The sequence below is a fragment of the Corvus moneduloides genome, chromosome 5, assembly GCF_009650955.1.
Source record: "Corvus moneduloides isolate bCorMon1 chromosome 5, bCorMon1.pri, whole genome shotgun sequence".
In the NCBI taxonomy this organism is placed as follows: Eukaryota; Metazoa; Chordata; class Aves; order Passeriformes; family Corvidae; genus Corvus; species Corvus moneduloides.
Window position 1 is genome coordinate 49696238 of NC_045480.1, and position 19673 is coordinate 49715910.

Consider the following 19673-nt stretch of genomic DNA (forward strand, 5'->3'; position numbering starts at 1 on the left):
TGATGCATGGGCTGTTTGTTTTCATGGCATCTCCAACAGTGCTTGTAAAATATTTTGAGATCCTTAGATTAAAGCTGTCTTAACCTAAATTATGACATGTAGATTTTATACATGTGATGACACATATGCACATACAGATACTGATTGATAGGCAAAGCTCTACAAAACCCTCGTGTATCACTGAGCTGTGAATATTCAGGCCAATAATTATATACTATAGAAATAATATTCTTGAGAGAATGCATTAAATATATCTCAGTGATTCAGTGAATCACAGAATAACTGAATTAGATAGCATTATAGCTTCTCAATTCCAAGCTCTTACTTTCTCTGCTACCCAAAGTCCGTTTTGGTGGTTAATGACAGTGCTGTGTCCAAAGTTTCGCAGGACACTGGTGTGGCACAGTATGTTTCTGAACTGCAAAGAGCAATCAATGTTTAAAGTAGTACTGCTAGTCAGGGTCCTTTCTCTGTACCTTCTCCTCATCTCCAAATTCACTTAATCACTGCTGCTCCAGTAGGAGGAAGTAGTAGTGGCTCCAGACAGTCTTTCACTTCATTCTTCTGCTGTTCCGATCCCTTTAAAGATTCTGTACAAGTCACTGAGAAAACTTTATTGAGAAGATTCGCACTGGTCACTGAGCTTACCAAGCTTAAAAAAAGAGTTCTACTTTCCTTTTCTTCCTTTTCTAAGGTCTAACAGTTGCATATAAAAATTAATCTCAGTTCAGGAACTTGCTTTGGTTACAATTACAAGAGCCTTCTGCATGACTTGAGCTAACTAATTAAAATTCTCATTAAAGTCTGAGCCATTGAAGCAGAGAGCTAATACATCATTTTTCTCCACTTTACAGTTTATATATTTGCAGCATCTAATAGCCTTCACAGGGATCATTCCGTTCATTCATGTGCCTCTAAGTAGTTATATTCTGGCCCATATTTCCAAAAATGGCCCCTATATTTGGCATAATTGCGGTGTTCCAGACTCAAAAAGCCAGTCCAACAAAGTCCTCAGTGTATGTGCACATGTGGTTTCAGTTCAGTTAGTTGGTTGAGATGTAAAATTTTCCAGTCACTGAAGAAAATAGGTTTTGACCATTTAGCCCCAGTTTCTCATGCATGTGATCACAGGACTCCTCTCTGATGTCTCAGAAGTTGTAAAGCTCCTTATACTATGTCAGATTAGGAACATGGAGCTCTCCGAGGGACACCATTTTTTCCAGGCATCTCAGTCCCAAAACTGTTTTGTGTGGTGTTGACAAGATATTGCATACTTGAAAGTAGCTACCCCTGAGATTTTATATTTAATGGGAAAAAGTTAAGCACATGTATGTACAAATACATGCTCTTTGGGTTTGTGTGTATATATGTGGGAGGAGATGAAGTCTAGAGATCTGTGAATAAATGCTTCTCTATCAAGAGTGTAATCAGAGGAACAATTTCTTATTTTTACAGGCTAACTCAGGTTAAACACTGAAAATTATTTCTTTTTTTCCCTTTCACCTACATGGACTTCCAGCCATATCTGCAAACAGGATTTTTACACAGCTGTAGTGGGAAAAAATGTAATTCACACTGAAAACAGCTGTAAATCTTTAGTTTGGATTTATTGGCACTGCCCCTAACCATTCTGATGAATACATGATTAACTTTCATGGATGCCCCGCAGAGGGTAACTAAGGAAAAAGTGGATTGATTTCAAGTATATCTTACTATCTTTTCTAGTGTTTAATGGATTACCAAGTGAATTGGTATAGTGAAGCTGAAGCTGCTTTTTAATTAAATATTTTCACTTCTTTTCAGTATACCTCTGCTCTGACCTATGATGCTGTTCAAGTGATGACAGAAGCTTTCCGTAATTTGCGTAAACAGAGGATTGAGATCTCCAGAAGAGGAAATGCTGGAGATTGTCTTGCAAATCCAGCTGTACCTTGGGGTCATGGTGTAGAAATAGAAAGGGCATTGAAACAGGTAGCTTCCCTGGAGTGGATGCTGGGATGAGTGCATGTGTCAAGTTCTCTATATTTATGGAAAAAATCTTCTAGTCTCCTAACCTGTCTGGATCTTGCTGAGAATAATGTGGAAGTAAAGTCCTCAGGAACCTGGCTAAGATAGTATATTGCATATGAAAATGACTCTAAAGTGAATGTTTTTGAAATATCAGTAATCATTTGTGGAAATAAAAATGCATTTTCTAAAAAGAAACAAAATTTTCCTACCATTTCCATTTTCATCTATTACAGGTTCAGGTGGAAGGGCTAACAGGAAACATAAAGTTTGATCAGAATGGAAAGAGAATCAATTTTACAATAAACGTCATGGAACTTAAAAGTACTGGTCCTCGGAAGGTAATTTGAATTGTCTTGCAGTGTCTTTAAAGGTTTTACCGTTCTAAGCAATGGGTTAAGGTAGGTACTGAAACATTAGATTAATTAAAGCATGAGTTCTGATAATATTTATTCATGGGTGTATTCTACAGTGGTCTTGCAGAACGAAGTAAACATATGTATTATTTCTTTCTAACAAATATGAATTATTATTTCTGGTAAGTACTACAGAAGAGTGTTTTCCTTTCAGTTTTGCGGATTAAATTTTTTGCTTTCTGATCTGCATTGCTAAATGTGAGCCAGCATCTGGAGAAATATGCTTCTGAATGACAAAATACACTTCTGAATGACAAAAGCTTTCAAGTGATGTTTTTATAAGCGAGTTTGTCTTCCCGCTCTAATTTCAAATCTTTCAGGAAAAACCAGTTTCTCATGTTTTGCTTATCTGTACTATTTCAGTTTTACAGTGTGTGATGTTGATATTAAAACCTGTTAATATGTGAATAAAAATGGTATACCTGCTTTAGACAAAGTAATGTGAACAAATGTCATTAGTTCATTCTTTTTACTGTTCGTTGTAGTTTTTCACTACATAAATAGAAATGCTTACAGTGGTAAATCCATAGCTGAGATAGTTCTCTGTGAGCAAAATCAAGGGCATAGTAATAACATGCTTTACCTTTTCTAGAAAAGTTCATATTCACTGGTGTCTGTGCATCCTGTACACTCTCTTTAGATTGGATATTGGAGTGAAGTGGACAAAATGGTTGTGAATCCTCTTGACGGCCCTCTCGGAAATGAATCTTCAGGACTAGAGAATAAGACTATTATTGTCACCACTATTTTGGTAATTAACCTCCTATTTTGTCAGAAGACAGTCTGTCCTACAATGATTTGTTTCTCAACATTATGTTAGTTTAAATATACTGTCTTTTTATTATTTGAGGTTGTGAGCTGTTATTCCCTGTGGTACATAATAAAATCTAGAAGTTAAGGAAATGTATGTGATTCAGGATATGGTTTTGATCTGTAGAGGATGAATGGTCTTTGAACATCCGAGAAAGTTATGGTTTTTTAAATCTGAAAATGGAAATTAAATACCTGCTTCCAAAGGAGAGGAACTTTCTGAGAGGCAGAACCATAGTGTTCATTTTAGAGAAGAGATTTTGACAAAGAGACTTGTTCTTATGCTTCAGGATTGTAGCTGCTATGGATTGGTAAAGTGTAAAATGAAATGTTAAATGTTGTATTCTGGTTGTTTAGAAAATTAAATTGTATATTATCATAGAAGAGCTTTTTTTTTTTGTAAATTACACAGCTTGTTTATCAGTTTGGATGAGCCATAGGTTAGCGTAGGAATTTCTCTGGATGCAAGAACAGTTCTGTAACAACTGAGCAAAGAGGAAATATATTAATATGACTGATGACTCATCACCAATTTTGCTGATGATAGAACTTCAGTGCATAGTTATAGATATCTTAGCTATTGTTAAATTAGCAATTTAATAAAAATACAGCCTTGAGAGCCTCAAGTGTTTTCCCAGGGAGAGATGTCATTGTGAAATAGAAAATAATTTTCTTGTATAAGACAACAAGCAACTAAATACCTTTGCCTTCTTCCATCGAAACTGTATGAGAGAAAGAAACTGATTTTGGAATTTACTCTTTCTTCTCTGAATGCATAACTCCTGTTAACATTCATGGTCATTATTAACATACTTCTGGGAATCCCTATGCCTGTAAGTATTGTTATTTGTGTATAACTCTGGAGAATGCAGCTTTTAACTGTGTTAAAGACATGTCACATTAATAATTAACAACTAACGTATACATAGCATGTATGATACAGATGGTATCCGCTCTCTCTTTTCACATGTAAAAGGGAACTTACTTATGTGTGACGTGTACAACTGATGAACATCTCTGTCAAGTAGCTAAGGCAAGTTCTTTCTGTGCAGGAGTCCCCATATGTCATGATGAAGAAAAATCACGAAATGCTTGAAGGAAATGATCGATATGAGGGCTATTGTGTGGACTTAGCTACAGAAATTGCTAAGCACTGTGGATTCAAATATAAGCTTACAATTGTTGGGGATGGCAAGTATGGGGCAAGGGATGCAGACACCAAAATCTGGAATGGGATGGTTGGAGAACTTGTTTATGGGGTAAGAAAATTTTCTATAATAAAGCCATTAAAGATGACTGATGGAAGGAGTGGGATTTGGTTTCGTTTTCTCTCTAGAGTGTAGGGAAGTTATTTAATTAATTTGATAGGAATTATTAACATCTAATGGCTTGAAAAATTTTGAAAGTAAAACTTTAAATTACATTTTAAATGCAAATGAAGATGGGGGGACGTGAATGCATATTTCATCCTCCTGACCAGGTGAAAAGCTAAGTACTTTGCTAAACTTCTAAATGCCATATGCTTTTAATAGGGCATATATAAAAGCAAAAACTTAGATTACATCAGCCATATGGCTGTATGTATTTCAATATGAGCTCAACTGAAAATTTCTGAAATTCTCCACAGGATGTTCTCAGTGAAACAAATGTTGCTGGTGTCTCTGCTGTCCTATTTTCTATTTGTGAAATACCATAGAAATGAAACCATTTTTTGCTTTGTTCATTGCATTAGCTATTATTTGCTTTTTTTGTCTTCCTTTACAGAAAGCCGATATTGCAATCGCTCCATTAACTATAACATTGGTGAGAGAAGAGGTGATTGACTTCTCAAAGCCCTTTATGAGCCTGGGGATATCAATAATGATCAAGAAGCCTCAGAAGTCCAAGCCAGGAGTGTTTTCCTTTCTTGATCCGTTAGCATATGAAATCTGGATGTGCATTGTTTTTGCCTACATTGGGGTCAGTGTAGTTTTATTCCTGGTCAGCAGATTTAGCCCATACGAGTGGCACACTGAGGAATTTGAAGATGGAAGAGAAACGCAAACTAATGAATCAACTAATGAATTTGGGATATTTAATAGTCTCTGGTTTTCCCTGGGTGCCTTTATGCAGCAAGGATGCGATATTTCGCCAAGGTTGGTTACTCACTCATTTCAACTTTGTGCATTTTTGGTCTCAGCCATCTCAGCCAGAAGAGGTTCATGGTGCATATATTTTCATTCTTGGAGAGAAATTATTGCAATGGTTTTTTTCCTCCCTAAAGTCACAGAAGTCCTTGAAATAAAAGCACTTGTCTGTGACATAGGGTCAGGATGTAGTTGATCGATACCGTCTTAATGTCGATCATAAATTTTCCAAGTGGATTTATATACACCATGAAGAGACTGTAAAATGCATAAGGTTCACATCATTCCATGCCTTCTTGGAGGGGTACCGTGTTTTTGCTGCATATTCCCATTTTACAGTTGACAGTGCACGTGGTTCACAACAACTGTAGTGGGAAAAAAGGATAACATACTAGTCACGAACTACACAGGCAGCACTTTCCCTCTAAAACTCACTACATATCATAACATGGTTATGAACACGTTCTTACTCTCCAAGAGAGCCTTGAACTGAAATAAAAGTCTCATGATGGCTCTAATTTCATGTGGGTATTTGAAAAACTGCTGTTTTTACATGTCCTAGTTTTAGAGAATTCACAAAGGAAGTTGCGAAAATGAATCTGAAGGTCCAGTTCATAAGTGCTTAATTCCTCATGGATTTTCTTCTACTTGATTAGGGACAACTGTAAAGCACTTAATTCCTTTGCAGTTTATTAAATATTCTATTTTGCTTGTGCACAAGTGGTTCTAGCCTTGTTTCAGCAATATGGTAAGTAGGTAGGTAAATAGCTGTTTGCTGCTTGAAGGAAATACAGTAACAATTTAAATAGGGCCGCTGGGTTTAAGGAAATCAAACCAGAAGACTTAGTTAAAACTGCTTAGGATAATTACACTTCTTGTAAACATCCTGAATTAAGACAGGGAACAGGTCAATTTCTAGCAAGTCTGGTGGTTGGTGGTCAAAATAAATCATACCAAGGGAGCGTTTCTTAGATATAAGTCATGCATCCCAAAAGGCAAAAGCAGGTTTTCAAGTTGTTCTGCTGCAGAAAAAACAGCATTTATTGTGTGAGAACTTAAGCAATTCTGTGTAAAGGCTGCTGTATCACAGAGGGAGATGCCAGCCTTTATGATGAAAGATGCAATGCATTTGGCATGGAACACAGTAAGAATTTTATGCAAGAGACAAGACAGTGAAGAGGGCAAATTGTTGCAGATCATGAGAAGTTGTGTTAATTTCACTCCTGTGGGGTTTTTGTGTTGATTGCACACTTCACAGCTGGAGTTGACTGCTAAGTCACCTATTAGTACAAAATTATTTTTATTGAATCAAGGCTATAGTAGAATTATGATCCTTTTCTTGTTATCATTGTTATTTTACTAGCTATGAAAGCACAATGGTTGTTTTATATGGTTTGATAGCTTTTGAAAGGTAGTGCAAGAATAGTGATAGCAAATGGTCATCACAAAAGGTGCATGAAACTCAATTTTGGATATTCAATATTTAGTTTCAGTGAAGCATTTAACTTTATTTCATTGCAAACATAATTTGGAGGAAGGTAGTTAGTTTGTATATTATCTGTTTATTATAAAAATAGAAAAGGGCTAAAAAAACTTGTTACTTCTGATTTTGCAAAACATTTCACTATGGAATTTGAACTGCCTACAGATGAATCAGAGTAAATATAAAAAGGACTATCTTCAGGCATCAACAAAGTACCTTTCTGAAGTTAAATTTTGCACTATGGCAATCATTTCTCTTATATAAATGACAATTGCTCTAAGACTTTTAGAGTAGACAAGTTACCAGGGTTCCCTGAGTCTGAAATAGAAGGTGGTGCTGAGTAAGACTGGGCCACCTGGAAATGGTCTGTAATAGCAGTCCCTATGTTGCCTCATGGGTAGTAGAGGAACAAAAGAGTAGAATAATATATTATATGATAATCATAACTTAGAGCAAAGTTTTCCTCATCTTTTCTGAGAAGTGTGTGCTCTCCATTCTGCCAGATAATACCTTTCTAAGTACAAAATATGGTGCACAAATTTATGTAACTGTTGGCAGAAATTTTTGGTTTAGTTCTTAAAGGTCTGGTAAATAAGGTGCCTCTAAAGTGTGGGTTCATAATAGCACATTTTAGAAACTTTTCAAAATGTACATAAAAAAAGAAGTCTGTGACAGACTGGCTGGGGAAATGTTGAATACAAATGACACCCCAAATAATTCTACTTGTAAAATTCATGTGGGAGCATAATTTCTGGATTCATATTGAGCTTATTCTTTTTTCACAAAGTCAGTGGCTTACAGATCATGGACTTTTGAAAATTGTTGTCATTTATAGTGTCATCAATACAATATAAAGTTCCATAAAGTTGGTAGTTCTTAAATACACATTGACAGATTTTACCTTGTAAATACGTAATATAATATAATCAGTATATCTTATAACTCAATATTTTACTTGTAGAATTAGCTGATATTCTAATTACCTCCATTTCAAAATAAGTATGTGATGTTTTTTCAAAGGTGATGGAAAGCATGTTTGCAGAATACATCTCACTTTAGAATGAGTTTGAAATAATTTTTTTTCTATGGTCCTTTTGATAACACGTTTTGGACCTCATCTGACTTGATTTTCTTGTAGTAGAGTGAATTAGTGAGACTGTTGTGACATGGAATAAATCTTTCTATGTCAGAATTATGAAAGAGATTTTATACAGTAGCAATTAGAAAAAAAAATTTGTCCAGAATTGGTTGCATTTGATTTGGTTCCTGTGATTCCTAATTTGTTTACTTAATGAATACAGGAGACACACCAAGACATACCTAAGCTACTGCAATGCCCTAGTACTAGACTTTCAGCTGCACGCACATTTCTGCCAAGTAATTAAGCACATCTCCAAAGATTATATACTGTTTCCTATGCTATCTTGTTTGAAAACAAAGTAGTAATTAATTTCAAAGTTTAAAGGATCATGAAAAAAAATTCCAAGTTTGACAATAATGTAATATCAATATTTCTCTTATATTAGTTTTCTGTTATTGAAAATTACTGAGTTGAGTTGTGTGCTTTATACTGTTTTATAAATTTTCTTGAGTTCTCTTTTCTTTTTTCTTCTTGAGCAGGAGAAGCAAAACACAGATCCATAAGAGCCCACCTGCTGCAGTTATAAACATCAGATTATTATTATTTTTAAAAATATACTTTCTTCACCATTTTTCTGTATTATCACTGATTTCATGTCCAGTCCTCTGTTTGTTAAATGCTTGTATCTTTCAAAAGTCGTGTGCACTTTTTAGCCTATAGATATTCCCTGGGCAAGCTTTCCTTACAAATAATGCTATTTGTTTCTCAGTACAGGTTGTGTACAGCAGCATAAGCCATTGTTTTGTGGAAATCAGTCTTTGTCTGAATGTCTTATAAAAACAATCAAGGCCCTTGATTTTAAAGTGCATACTGGTTTATCTGAAAGCACTGTTTCGCTGATTTTGTTTGATCCTCATCATAATGTCACACAAAATCGCTTCAGAGGGAACAAAAAGTTTGTGTTAAATATAGCACATTATGATGGGAGCAGTTTCCTTCAAGTCTTCAAGGGCTGTCAAAACTTTGAAGAACTGGATCACTAGGTTCTCCCAAAAGAAAACTCTGGAGTCCTGATTTCAGCAAAGTCCAGGAGATCCAGTGGAGAATGCCTTGATATTTCCCATACGATGCATATGCAGAGCTGGACTCTGAGATAGCCTAAAATGCTTCCCTATAGTATAATGCATCATTTGCATAAAACTGATAACGTGTTCCTTTTTAGGACTTCCATTTCACTTTACAAATCCATTTCATACTTGTTACTAGATCCCTGTCGGGGCGCATTGTTGGAGGTGTGTGGTGGTTCTTTACCCTCATCATAATCTCATCCTACACGGCTAACTTAGCTGCCTTCCTGACGGTTGAGAGGATGGTGTCCCCCATTGAAAGTGCAGAGGATCTTTCCAAGCAAACAGAAATTGCTTATGGAACATTAGATTCTGGCTCCACTAAAGAGTTTTTTAGGGTAAGAATCTCTACTTTTTTTTTTTTTTTTTTAAGATTGTTTTAAGTAGGTCTTCCATCATGTACATGTGTTTTCCCTTGGCTTTATTAAAAGATTGCTATGAAAGTGTGATCTGCACAGCTCAACTCACAAGTATAAGTGTTCCTGTTTATTTGTAATTTACATTTTATTATTTATATACAAACATAAGGGTCTTGATATAAATATGTGAAGCGGCATTACCTAAAGAAATACTCCACTATACAGTGAAAAACAAGGTATGTTTGAAGAAGGAAGTTGATGTCATTTATCTGTTTCATAGCTCTGCTATATTTTAGGTACCCACACAGTGAATAAGAACATGGGAAGGTGCATATTCACGTTTTAATAAGTATTCTACATGATTTTTCAAGATTGCAGATGGGGAATGGGATATAATCCTGTCAGCTGCCATAGAAAATACATGCCTGCTTTTAAAAACAGTTCTTACTTGTACTTGTGTTATATTAATGCCTTGGAAGCCTGTCAGTCCTCACCTCCTGCCTCTGGGTATTGCAGTTTTAAAAATACATGAAACTTCCAATGTGTGAGTCTGAGGCTACCCTTGAGATATCAGCTAGCCTGGTGAAATCCATCCAGCAAATGAGTGAGAGACTAAGGCTGCTGAGAGAAAAAACCCAGAACGGCCTCGCCTTGTCTGTGTGCTCTGTGTGTCTCTCACTGTATGAAGGAAACACATCTGAAGTGCTAAAATAGAAAGAAACTTCTGTTTTCATGCTTTTTAGTGCATGATGTTACATTTAACAAACTGTATTTTAAAATAGTTATAAATAATTCATTTATATTTCAAACATACACTGACATGAAAATGAAATTAAACATATTCTCACAGATATTTTTAATATGCTGTATAATTAGAGCAGTAACTTCTAGATTATAGTTTTCACTGGATCCTATAATGCATACTTAACTGGTAATGGACTAAATAGCAATCATATTTGTCTCAACTGTAGAAATATTCTGATTTTGAAGATAGGTTCAGTAATAAAACCTGCTGCTGATTGCATTCCTGTTGGCTAAACCAAAACTAACATCAGGTGTGTGAGCTGGTAAAAATGAGACTGGGTTTGTACTAAGAGTCTTTAGAAGCATTTAGAAGCATACAGGCATGTTTCTGGTTTTGTGAACATAAACCTTTTAGAACACTCTACAAGGGGGGTCCTGGGGATTGAATGTGAGTTAACAGTAGGTCACTTCTTTTGAATAGTTTCTCTTTTAGAGATTTTTAAGCATTTATATTTTAAACAAAAAGTGTTTGTATGTGCATGCATTAGTGTCTAGTTGTACTCCTAGCATATATGTACATATTTCCACTTTTACACAATTGTGTTCCTGGCGATTGCTTGAGCACTAAAAAGTTACTTTTGTAAAAATTAGGTAGAGGGTTTGTGAGGGCATATTCTTCATCTTTGGTTTAGTTATATTTGGGTCTGCACAAACAAAAGTAAAGATCTCTGGAAATTTCTACTCAGCAATTTCTATCACAAGTTGGGCACAGTATTTGCAAAACAACTTCTTAACCTGATGCCTCTATCTACTGTTTGCTAAAAATCACTTAAACTTGTCCAGTTACTTTTCGAGAAATAACAACTGCCAGCGTTTGTTTTCAAGAGGCCTGAAACTCAAGTTTCAAGATGATACTCTCTTTCTGCTGAAGACAATGTGAAAGCTATCTCTATCACTAAGGAGATTAAAATTTCTAGATACTCTATACCTAGAGTATATCTGTATTCTGACTGGATTGGACTGGATGTGTGATTTTTATATGACCTGAAATTAGCACTCAAATTCTTTGAACAGCTGAAAACAACTTGAATGTATTTCTAGCAGCAAGTTAAAATGGTCTGGCTTCTGCTCTGTCACTCCCAGGAATTAAAAAAAACATACGGGGTTTTTCAGTTAGTCTGTTTTCAGGAAGTAGCATTATTTACAAGTTTGTTTTCTATCGATGGAATGTGTACTGAATCTTCACTAGCAGAGCCCTAATTTCTGGGTCAGCACAAAATAAAAGGTAGTTGTGTACTGGGGATGAGAACAGAACACTGAATTATCTTTGCTACTAAAACATGTTTTGTGATAACACACGACACAATTGAAGAAGAGATGTTTTGCAGTATTTTTCAGAAAGGAATTCTTGGAAATTGCTTAGATGGTGAAAGTTGCCTGAAAAATCCTGTTTGGAATAGCTGAATATATATGTGTGTAATGTTAATTGAAAGAGGTGGGGTCAAGCCTTTTTCCAGCTCCTGACTGCTCATCACATATCCTATAGACAGTGGCACACAAGCTAGCCCATATCACTTGGGGATAACATCCTTGCCATTCATGACTAAAGAATGTGTTGCCTTTGCACTTTACCCCAATTTAGGTAGGCACTTCCTAGATTTAAAGGTAGTATGGACCTGCAGGAGGTATTCTTGCCAAGAGTGCATAGAGCATCACTTGGCACTGCATCAAGAAACATAACTGAGAAAAAGAGATGAAAAAGCAATGTGCTCTCGTGTTTCTAGTGCTGCTTTAAGATGAGAAGCAGAGGCTTGGTACATTCTACATAGGAAATACCAGTACAAAAATAATGGATTTTAAAGTATTCTTAAAACAAAAAAAAAAGGTGACAAAAATAATGGCACGAACATCATCAAGATACTATTGCTTGTTAGTAATAATCTTATAGATAATTTTGTAGCTATAAGTCTACAGAGACAGAATGTTTTTTCTTTAATGACAGATCAATCTGGTCTCTGTAAATACCAGAATGCGTAGTAGTTTTCCTCAGGAGATCTCAGAGTCAGTACTAGTAGAATCACAAGTACAATCCACGTCTAGAGAGCTCTGTTCCGCTGAGTTGGGATATTTACCATTCTGATTCTTGCTAATGCCTCTGCTTTATAGATAGTCCTTGTAGAGTTCTTAGTGCAACTGAAAGCCTAAACAAAGGTATATAATGCATTGCTTTTGCATTTTCTTTTGGGTTATGGGCAAAACAACAAAGTAAGTGTGGCCATGGTTTCCCCAAAGTGCATTGTTTTTCTGAAATCAATAGTTGATTGTAGTGGTGAGAATGCAGATAAGTCTGCAAGCACTGCCGGGAAAATTCGGGAGTCATTTCACTTGGTCTTGTGCATCATCATCTCTCTAATTGCTGGGTCACAGGTACTACCTGATGGAGAGCTACATGGTGGGCAGTGAAATGTTGTCACTCCGGTACGTCTTGGTGACACTGTCCACAGTCGCACGCTGTCTTTGCCTTGCGTGATTTCACAGTTGGTATGTGCATTAGCCAGGACACGTAGTTGTGCTTTGAAGGGGAAAAAAGCCACTAACCCAAAAAGATAGTCTACTGCTCACCTGCCACTGCAGAAGCTAATTTGAAAGCATTATCTATATGTGTTAGCTTTTCACTTACTTTCATGGGCTACGGCACTGGAACAAAGAATCAAAGTAAATATTCAGGCATTCCCTGGAACATTTACATACTTTTCACCTGCTTGAAGGTATATTGAAAATTAATATCAAAATGATACAAGAACAAAAGTTAATTATTTTTACAGTTCTGTCATATTTTTGCTGTATTCCTAGCGCTGCTCATTAAAGATATGTACAAATTGGATAGACAAATCAAATCAATCATCCCACCTTTTTTTCCATTTCAGAAGATGAATTGTAACTATATGGAAGGTAATAAGGCATCTCAAAAAGAAAATGATGTGCAGAGAAATAACTAAACTAATTTACTTTCTCTCTGCATTAGTTTTTATTTAAAATCTCTTCATATTACCTATTTTTGAACCTATAGTGTAACATGGACAGACCAGTCTGTTTCATTGTAAATGTTTTGGTGGCCTTTAAGAATAGATCCTCTGCCAAAATAAAAGCAAGTAGAACTGCTCCATAACAGGGAAGTATCCCTTATCTTTCACTGAGAAGACTGTTCAAGAGTTGCTTATTCTTGCTGAAGAGGCAAGAGTTGCAGAATGAAAAGGTGGGCATTGGAAACGTGCTGGAAGGATGACAGTCCTTACAATCTTGTAGAGAAATCCTCTCACGCAGTGGAAAGCCAGAAACAAACACAGGAGCTGACAAGAGTTCGAGTCATTTCTGCTGCAAAAGTGTTGTTTGTTGGGAGGCAATGAAAATTTGGCCTGAAGGAAAGTAGCAATGTCTTTTCCGAGTATCTTCAACAAAAGTCCAGTGCCTCTACTTTAAGTATTTTGAAATATTTTTTAATTTGTAAAAGTATTTATGTTAACAATTGCATTACAAGAGGGGATGCAAAAAAAAGCATACAGCGTATGAACCTCAATCTGCCTTCATTCACATCAAGATACTGAGATTTCTAAAAAAAAACCCAAAACCACAGGAATCTTTAAAACTGGTGCGAAGAGAAGAAACATGATTTTTTCTTTAAATTAAGTTGAGGTTAAAAAGGTATGAATCATACCTCAGCCTCAATTTTTGAAGTTTGAGATGCAGAAGAAATACAGAACATGCGTTTCCAGAGTTTTATTTTGACTAGCTCCACAGAAGCCTCTGAGAGGCGAAGGAGTTGAAAGACTCAGCCATGAAATACCCTGTAACATTTGCTATGAACTCTGCTTGATACTTTAAGAGGCCAAGAGGGTGTAGGACTGGCACTTCATAGATCTGCAAAGCAGATGTGCCTGGAGAGTGCGGGTTTGGCTCTTTAGATTGATAGGAGAAAAAGGTCCACAGCTGAAATAGTGAGGAGAGTCAGATCTGAGCCCTGACTTGGTGCAAGGACTGCCTTTGCATCCAATAGCATATTATTGAGGATATGCTTATACTTTCCTATCACTTTTTCTTCTTTTTTCTCTACATCTTTTACTCAGAGTTTGAATTGAGACTCAGGAGATTGAGAATTTTTGTTTGGACTTAGTTGTTTATTATATCTTATCAGTAATACAGCTGCACAGTGTGTGCCTCCAAGGTTGACAAGGTGGAAAATGGCCATGAGTTTTAATTTTCCAAGCCTTTTAAAGTCTAAACTAACCAGTTATATGTTTTTACTTACAATCTAATTACTAACTTTTCATGTACTGCAATGTGGAACTTTTGACCCAATGACAGAACATTCAGATTTGTGAAGAAGAAGGAGAAGAAAGCAGACATAAATCCACACCCAAAATCCTCCATATTGTAACCTATTATTACCTGTATCTTCTAAACCTAGTTTTCTACATTTCTACATATTTCACCCAGTGACATAACTTTTAATTACACAGCAACAACCTCAGTGTTACCACACAATTTAGGAAACTTCCCAGGGTTTTGGATCGAATACAGTGTGTTTCTGAGGATCAATGCCTATCAGCACTGAAAGGCTGAAATTCTCAGAACCCAGGGTTCCAACATCTCCCCCTCCTGTTTGATACAGAGGGTTCAAGTGATTAATTTTCACTTGTCTCTTGTTTTTTGAGGTCCTTGCATGTGGACAACAGAGAAGAATTGATTTAGGCCATTTTGAAAGTTATTTTAAAAGAAATAATGCAGTAATCAGTACTTTCTTTTTTTCCTCATAGCATCTATTTTTGTTATTTTTTAGGTTTTTTTTTTTCTCTTTCCACATTACCCTTGCTATGGTTAGAAGCATCTTTTATTTTCCAGCCTGTATGTATTTATAACTGGTTTATTCTCAATTGTTACAGTACATTAATAATTATTATGTAGATCTTTTTCTTCTCAGGGTTTATTTTCCTGACACATTATACCTGAATGAGCACAAGTGTACTTTGTTTGCCATCCAAGATCTTAGTTTGCTTTGTACAAATGCATTAATATTTCTTTATCTTTTCTGGAAATAATTTTCTCCCAATTCTATCACACTTTTCTGGTAACCATTTTGATCATAGTGACAGATCTGTGTTTCTTTTGTTTTTATCAGCTGATGATCTCCAATTTTATTGCAGATTTTCTTACTGGTCCCAAATTGCTGGATCATGCTTTTGAACTAGAAAGTTTCATTTCTATCATTCTAGTGATGAGAATTTTCCATTTCTCATATATAATAAATAAATAATTTTCCATTGTCTGTGTTTTGACATCCCAATTTCCTTTCCTACTAATCTTAGTCATTTCTGTCTTGTAATGTTTTCACTTTAAAATGCCATCTGAAGCTGTGTATGCTATACCAAAAGAGGAGTTTTAATGCTTTTTCATTCCTCAGTCCAGGCAGTATGTTTATGGTTCTAGACTCCAAGAACAGCATTTGCACTTCGCTACAGATTTGTGACTACTTGAAAAAGTACTTTCGTGTTTTGGTATTCAGTTTATTCCTGCTCCCCAAGTATGGGTGCAATGAGTTATTTTTCTTTTCATTCATCTTGATCATCTCCTTTTCTGTACCCTCATTCCTATTACTTAGTCATAGAATGGTTTGGGTTGAAGGGACTTTAAAGATCATCCGGTTTCAACCCCCGTGCCATGGGCAGGGACACCTTCCACTAGACCAGGTTGCTCAGAGCCCCCATCCAGCCTGGTCTTTAACACCTCCAGAGATGGGACATCCACAATGTCAGGTGTTCCAGTCTTCTTTGACATTAACCTCATCAAAAACAAGACTAAGGTATATATTTAGATTATGGTCATTTGTGTAGATTGTCTTTGTTCTCTTCATTTCTTCACACCATAGAGCAGATATACTTTCCTTTCTGGCATTCTTTTTTTCACTTGTGAGGTTTGAAAACCTGCTGTTGTTTGCTGGATTTTCTTCAGTTCACAACATACCACGTGCTGTCTCCTCTTTGTTACCAGATTTCATCTAAGCAAATTGAGATCCTGCTTACAAATCTACATTGTATTACAGTGATGTTGCAAAGCTTTGGTAGTAGATGCCACAACATGACTGTAACACAATTGTCACTATCAGAAGGTTTATTACAGTGAAGTAAGTTCTAGGAGTGGACAGTGTACTTTCCCTTGTCGTCAGCACTTCCAAACTGTAGAAATTAGGTTTTTGTGACATTTATCCAAGTTTTTAAAGAAATGGTATTGAAATGATCTGCTTTGATTTTATGAACATGCTGAATTGTGGGGAGAAATTTCAATTCTGAGGAAATTGAAATTAGTAAGTCTCAGAGGAGGAGTCATTTCAGCAGTATTTTAATGGCACTTAAATGATTTGGGAACATACCTTGGTAAGAACAACCTTGGTCGCTTAACTCTTTAAATCACATGGAGAATATGATGATTATATAAGGTCATTGTCTTGCACATTTCTGGAGAAAATTATTTAAATACACTTTTGAGGAATTAATTCATGAAGTAGAATGTTTTAGATTTTTTATTAGTAAGACCAAATATATTAAAGATATTTTTGGTAGCTCAATTAAGTAATGGAAACTGAAAAGCCATAAAATGGCATCTTAAGAAGATGTAAATAATTTTTACCATTACTGAATAAATATATCCATGTATTACAAAATTTAGAACTTACATTCATTTGAACTTACCTTAAGTATTCACCCAGTATAAATGATGGTGCTTCAAAGTACTTAATCTTCAGCTAATTAAGTAAAAAATAATAGTTCTATTATTTTCTGTGTGGGTTTGTTTTTTTTTTTTTTTTGATCTATTAATATTTTATTTACTGACTAAATTAGCAAGTTTGGGGTTTTATTACACTTTTTAGCTACTGGTAACATTATCACTTCCTGTCCTTTTGTTCAGGAAGGTCAACAAGTATGGAAGGTCAACAAGATGGTTTCACAAATCATGTTTGAGGATTGGAGATCTACTCCCACAGTACAAGATCGTCATGTAGTAGAAGTTAGTAGTTTGAAGAGCTGTTTCTGTCAATGGCATACTAATTACAGCACCCCAGTTTTAAGAATAATAGGTCTTTGAATGTCAAAATAGTTATGTCAAAATGGGTTATCTGATGACCCACAAAATAAAGTTAATTAAGTTGATAAAGCTTTGCATAAATTAATTTTCTAATTAGCTTCTTAATGAAGCTACATTTGAATAGGATGTGTACTTTGTAATAATAATCATAATAATAAAATAAATTTTAGATATAATAATATCACACTAATTATAATTATAGATTGAATAATTATTATTTATTAATCTATATTATATCTTTATAATTTTAAAAGTTTATATAATGAAGTTGATATCGATAATAATAATTATTATATTAATAATAATAATTTTCATCGTCAAAATGCCCCGTGGTGACATGATACTAAAAAAAAATGTGTCAGTTCCTGGGACATTTTTGTATCATTGTATTGTTGTAGAAGTCTTAAATAATGGGACAAAAAATATTCATCGTGAGTATTAGGGTCTTGTACTGTCATGTTAGTGTTGGTAGTAACATCAAAATGATAATTAACTTTTAACATTTCATGTATACACTGAGTGTCACCTTGCAATAGCAATCAGCCACAGTAATTAAGAGCAATGCAGATCATTTCCATACTCGTGCATTCTTGTAGTCATTATGGCCGTCTAGAATGGTTCTGGTATTTGCAGTGCATGATAGCAAGTGTGGGAGCCCAGCTTGCACATGGGGCATCCTGCATTCACAAGGATTCTGTTTCCTCAGGATGCTGTCCCTCGTTGATAATGACTGCATGCTTTTCCATGTTTTTTTAAGGAGATGGAGGCCCCATACTTGCCACTGTGAAGGAAATTAACTTTAGCCCAGCCAATACAAGCACAGCACAGAAAAAAAAAAAAATGGTCAACTCTAGCACTGGCCAAATCTAAGTAACAATGCACTGTGCTTTTAGTTCTTGTAGCATGTTTTGCAGTGTATTTGAATTAGGATGTGTACATGTGCTTTTTTTAAATTATCCAATAAAGTGGGCTTTATGAGTGAGTGTGTATGTGTGTACACAGAATGCTAGGTGTCCTCTTAACACTGCCATTGTCTACATTTAGCTCTACCTTTCAAATAAATACAAATTCTGAAAATAAGGAAGGAAATAAAATGGCACAGTTCTGAAAACAAAATGTATTACTGAATATATTGTGTAGCAATATAAACAAAAATTTAGAAGTCACCTATATTCCCTACAGAGTGGCTCGCTGCTCTTATTTTTTAGGAATCTAGACAAGGCCGACACCTAGGTAGGGCTCCAGACTCGGAACTGTATGAATTCCAGCGTGAAGTTTTTCAGCGTTCACGGCTGCAGAGGACTGCACGGTCATGGCAAATCCTGAGTGTTATTTTCTGGTGACGTTCTTACGGAATATCTTACAGATTGTCATTTTCACGATTGCTGGGTCAGATATTCCTACCTTCATCCATACAGCAAGGACCCTGTGAGCCATCTAGTGGGAGGTTTCTTCTTAACACTTACCATTTGGGAAACCTGTTCCTTGCAACCTTTTCCTGTTCACCTGCCCACCTGATAGTACACAATGATGGTTTACTTTGTGAACTGGCTCTTCAGAAATGGTGCAGTATGTAATTTTTTAGGATTCTCCTAGTTTTTAAGGTCATATGTTTTGGGATCATTTGGCTGGAAAGAAGGAATATGTATGCAATATGGTAGATATTCCAAGAATCTGAGAAACTCACTGTGCCTTCAGCACACAGTTATTTTTCTGTCATTCTGGTTATGCTGAGTATATCCAAGTCTTTTGGTATATATGGGTATAGTGTGTATGTATAGATCAACAGATCAGAACATCCGACAACTGGTCTGCAAGAGAACTTGCAAAAAGCCAACTGTGCCAATGTATATGTAGATTCTGGTAATACTTAGAAAATTTAGATGTTAGAAAACGTCCAGTGGTTCTTGGTACTGCCAGAACCTTTCATATTAGTAGACACACAGAGACCATGGAAAAATCTGAGCCTCAAAATCTTCCTAGACTACAATTCTGGACATGAAGGTCAGGGTAAGTCTGGGAAAATGCTAATGCTGTACCACAAGAACAGTGAAGCCGTGGGAGATTACTGAGGGTGTTACTGATGCTTTTACACTTCATTCATTCATTTTTAAAATGGTGCCATTTTAGATATTAGAGCAGAATTGCAGTTTTGAAGTGTATGTTATGTTTTTAGTTGCGAAGTGCATCTCATAATTTTCATCATAGCACAGATTTGGTATATTAGCACATAAAATAGTAATATCTGACCTTGACTTGTCCATGTGTCCTGCTGTTTCTTTGATAGCACTGCTTCCTTTCTGATAGCATCTAGGTGGCAAACTGTTTTCCTCTATTTTCTTCCAGGTTAAAAAATAACAATCAGTTGGTAGTTAAAACTGCC

At 35.7% G+C, this 19673-nt stretch overlaps 1 protein-coding gene across 4 annotated transcripts in view; it reads left to right on the forward strand.

Moving 5' to 3' along the window:
* The window catches only part of GRIA2 (glutamate ionotropic receptor AMPA type subunit 2), a 93910-nt gene that overhangs the window by 64320 nt on the left and 9917 nt on the right, over nucleotides 1-19673 (forward strand). For all 4 annotated transcript variants that reach the window (XM_032108211.1, XM_032108209.1, XM_032108208.1 and 1 more), the window contains exons 7-12: nucleotides 1804-1971; nucleotides 2244-2348; nucleotides 3064-3174; nucleotides 4286-4492; nucleotides 4998-5368; nucleotides 9190-9388. In XM_032108211.1, the coding sequence (XP_031964102.1) occupies nucleotides 1804-1971; nucleotides 2244-2348; nucleotides 3064-3174; nucleotides 4286-4492; nucleotides 4998-5368; nucleotides 9190-9388 (1161 nt within the window). The remainder of the gene's footprint in view (nucleotides 1-1803; nucleotides 1972-2243; nucleotides 2349-3063; nucleotides 3175-4285; nucleotides 4493-4997; nucleotides 5369-9189; nucleotides 9389-19673) is intronic.